Source organism: Ruditapes philippinarum, unplaced genomic scaffold, assembly GCF_026571515.1.
Source record: "Ruditapes philippinarum isolate M1 unplaced genomic scaffold, ASM2657151v2 ctg1204_1_1_1_1, whole genome shotgun sequence".
Taxonomy (NCBI): Eukaryota; Metazoa; Mollusca; class Bivalvia; order Venerida; family Veneridae; genus Ruditapes; species Ruditapes philippinarum.
Window position 1 is genome coordinate 38846 of NW_026857162.1, and position 4495 is coordinate 43340.

At 33.5% G+C, this 4495-nt stretch overlaps 1 protein-coding gene across 1 annotated transcript; it reads left to right on the top strand.

The window, feature by feature from the left end:
* The first annotated feature begins 239 nt into the window (after nt 1-239).
* On the top strand, nt 240-3651 carry LOC132748965 (mu-type opioid receptor-like). The gene is made up of 2 exons (XM_060738626.1): nt 240-1156; nt 3281-3651. The coding sequence occupies exons 1-2, from the start codon at nt 302-304 to the stop codon at nt 3287-3289; spliced, it is 864 nt and encodes a 287-aa protein (XP_060594609.1). The 5' UTR covers nt 240-301; the 3' UTR covers nt 3290-3651.
* The last annotated feature ends 844 nt before the right edge of the window (nt 3652-4495 follow it).

Consider the following 4495-nt stretch of genomic DNA (forward strand, 5'->3'; position numbering starts at 1 on the left):
TCCTTTCACATCACATAAAAGTTGTGTTCAAATTAAAAAAGAAGTCTATTACCATGTTGATCCTTTGCTCTTTAGTTTTAGATATGTAACGAATATTAGGAGAGCTCGATTTTTTCGTATATTCACGGTAAAAGGTCATTTTATGAATTAAGTGTTATTATATTACAGCAATCATTCCCGGCAGAATGCTAGACATTTTATCCTTTTATATTCATATACCATATGAAAGCTATGTTCATACAAGAAAGGGTTCATTTATCATTATTTTGTTGTTCAGGCCGATAGAATATATCAGTGTACAATGATATATGTGGACATTTTAAGCATAATTATTGTCCTTGGTTCAGTGGGCAATATATTCTCAATCGTGATTTGGAAATATGGCAAAAGAAGCAAAACAACAAACTGTAAAACATACATGTGGAGTTTGGCTGTGAATGATTTATTTATTTTGTTAGTAATTGGAACTGAGTATGCCATTTACGTAAATGGTATAGAGCTGCGGGTTAAACATGATATTATTTGTAAATTTGTGTGTTTCTTTGGAATGTTTTCACCACAATTATCAGCATGGATCACTGTTTTGATTGCAATGGAACGAATGCTCTATGTTATTGCTCCACTTCAAATGTTTCAGACCAATGCTAAAAGACGTTCGATAATTGCTATTGTGTCTATCATATTGTTTTCGTTCAGTTTAAATGTAAATGTTCTGTTTACAGCATCTGTTAACGTGTATTCTGAAAATTCAACAGTTTCATCTTGTGTACTAAATGCTATGGATGATTATACATCAAAGATATTGAATGCCGTATCATATGGAATATTCACGTTTTTGCTACCTTTGTTAATTATAACTGTAAGTAACGTAATCACATTGGTAACAATTTGTACGCGCAAGAAAATAGCGCAAGGAGGGACCAGACAAGAAAGGAACATCAGAAATATAACAAGGGTTGTGATATCTATAAGTATTATGCATTGCATTTCAACGTTCCCATACGCTACTTTCATGTATTCACAATACAGTCTATCGTTCGCGTCTTCGCAATTTTATCAATTCATCATCACAAGCTACTTTTTAAATAGTGGAATAAATTTCGTTCTATACTGTTTGTTTGGAGATTACTTTCGACAAGACCTAAAAGAAACTATCGTGAGTATGTTAAAATGCTGTCGACATTTAAAATATAGTACGAGGAAAAATGAGTTTCACAATGATTCGATAGAACTACATTCTTAACCGTTCAAAGCAAATAACTATCGCAGTTTGTAATACTTGAAACCACTTAGACAATGAGAGGTGAAAATAAATATCTTTGAGATTTTTTTGAATCTGCATTATATGTCTAAACAGAAAAACAACTACTTTAAGACATATTATGTCCCAGGAATGCTATTTTATTTCTCAAAAACTTTTACATTTTGTATTGTGTAACAGTTTCCAAAAAATATATTTGCTATGTAAATGAGCTATTATTTGATCTATTAGCAATTGGAATATTTATATTAAATAAGTGTTTTGTATAGAAGTAAAAAATCTACTTTTACGTTTACATTTTGCTAGCTTTACAACACATTTCTGCACGTTCAGCTCTACTTTCGTCGTTAAAATGCACATTCATAATAACCACTATTAAACATAAACTTTACATTTCTTAAGAGTTTTGTAAAAAGGAATATGTATTTCAGAGCCTTGTCGTGCCTTTAAAGTGTATAAAGCTATATATCTTATGCAAAAATTATTGTTTGAATTTTAAAAGGTATACTTCCAAATTGCTTGTATGAAATAAATATGGTAATTTATTGCCTTAAAAGCGAATGGCGCATGCACAAAATCATTGCTAAACGGATAAAACCCTACTCAAAATAATATTTTGTTCCGGAACATTTTATTGTTTACGTACATTATTCATGTGTATTAAATAACAAACATTGTACGTTATAACTTTTCGGAATCAATCATATTATAACGGCACCAACATTTTTTTACTGCATAATATGAAAAAGGCAAAGCCTCAAAGCGAGCTCGATGTACTTTTAACGTGAAAAAGTATGAAATAATCGCTCATTGCAGTGACACGTACTCGTACTGTGTTAAAAATGGCTCCGCCCCTGTCGTTAAATGAATAACGAGTTTTGAAAACGTTGATAAAACTTTGTTTGTTTATTTTATTTCACTCTATAATTTTTCAAGCGAAATAAAGATCATTAAAAGTAAAATAAATGTAAAACTTAAAACATTTGCGACATTAAAATAGCGTACTTGATTTGTTTGTTTTGCGCGTGCAGTTTGGCGCTACATTGTGACGTCACGTAAACAATACTTTAAACGTCTGTACAGCGTTAACGACTGAATAAAAGATATTGCTGTTCGGATTCATTTTCTTAGTTAGACTATTTTCTTTCATTCTAGATAGTTTTCACAACAAAATTCGACAAAAAATTGTTTTTATTTATCAGATTTTTCAAACAAAATGGCGCCTTCAATTCGATATTTTATACGCAGCTTCCGTTATTCTGGTTCCCTGTCCAATTATGGTTCCCATAGACGTGCGCGGGTGACCAGTCTACACATCCGTTTTCAGTCAGAATTCCTCAGTGTTTATCGTTATCTTTAAATTCGAAAGGTTGCGATGTGTCCAATTCGGTACTTCGGACGAAAGTTTTCAAAACCATCACTTAGCAGGTACTCGCGTTACCGTAAAGCTCGCTTTGCGAGCAGGCCCTTCGGGCCAGCTCGTCGAGCTCGCTATAAATTTTATAAGAATATTTCATAACATATAGATTTATACCCTTTCAGTTTAACATATTCAGAAAGTGGTTTTTATATATAATATGAAATTAGGCAAAGCCTATGAACGGGGAAGTCGTTAAAAAATCCTTTCATTCTTTCCGTTTTAAAGGTGTCATTCGATATTACATACACCGCTTCCGTTTTCACTCGGAACACTCGACTATTATTACTAATCCGAAAAGTTGAGATTTGTTCCGTTATCGGAATACCCCGCCTATTATCATTGACATACATTGTAAATGGCGGCGCCCGACTAGAACTGACACTGAAAATTTCATTGATAGGTATAGAATTCTATAAATTTTTTAATTGTTTTTTATTTGATTTTCTTTTAAATATACACGTGTAGTCTATAGCCGGGCAAGCCAAAGCCCGGGCCCGCTTTGCGGGCCCGGTCTTTGACTTCCCCGTATAATATAACTGTTATTACAGTTTTGCTATGTGTAATAACTGTAATTAAAATTTGACTTTTTGTTTGTATAGATGAGCTAGAGAAAAGTGGATTTGGTATCTGTGTTTGTAATGTTAGAGTTAGCTCCCCTACCGTAGCAGACGATATGCTCTTAGTGTCTTATTCTGTTAATGGACTAAATGGTATGCTTGATATATGTAGTGAATACTCAAAGCGGTGGCGCTATAGTTATAATGCAGAATAATGCGCTGTAATGGTTTTTAATGAACGTACAAATAATGATCGTGACAGAGAATTCTATCTTGGTAATACAAAAATCTGTGAAACATCGAACTATGTACATCTTGGTATCAACTGTGATCCGTTTCTGTCAACAAGAAAAATGGTTGAGGACGCATGTACTAAACTTAGAGGTACCTCCCTCAGTATAATTAATAGTGGAATCAGTCCACAGTGCTTAAAACCCTATTACCTTAAAAAATATACGATGTAACAATTATCCCAAAAGCGCTATACGGAAGCGAGTTGTGGTCTTCTATCACTTCTACGGATATTATGCAACTCGAAAGGTCTCATAGATTTGTATTAAAAACATGCAGTCATTTCCAAATGGTACATCAACTGAATTTGCATTGAGTGCATTAGACGCCGTTCCTATTGACATTATCGTTGAACATAGAAAATTGCAATTCCTTGGACAATTATGTAGACTTTCTGATGTATATCTTGCTAAACATATTTTCAACAGTCGCCTTGTTTGTTACCTTAATTATGATAAGCAGACTTCTGGATTATTCCTACTATATGTGCAATTCTAAAAAAGTACGGATTATAGTATGTTATTAATACATACATAACAGAAGGTACATTTCCGTCCAAAATAGCTTGGAAGCGGATTCTGAATCAACAAGTTTTAAGCCAAGGAAGGGTCAATGTGAGTTTGAATGCAATGCCCTTGATGTCGTTATTACAACAGGGGGCGCAACCTTGTATTATATGGACTCTATCGAAAAGAAAACCACGATTATCGCGCCTATGTCTCAAACTGATGAATATTCTAGCGCGGTACTTGTCCAGAAAATACATTTGTAAATGCTTTAAGTGTGATCGGTCGACTGAAGACATTGTACAACATTTGATTTGTTATTGTGAGGTTAACTCACATATACGTGAACGTTTGTGGAATTTGATGATAGAGATTAATGGTCACTGTGATTACATGTCATTTGTTCTGTTAACACCATCTGAACAGTGTGAGTATTTGCTAAGGTTAGCTGTTACAATTG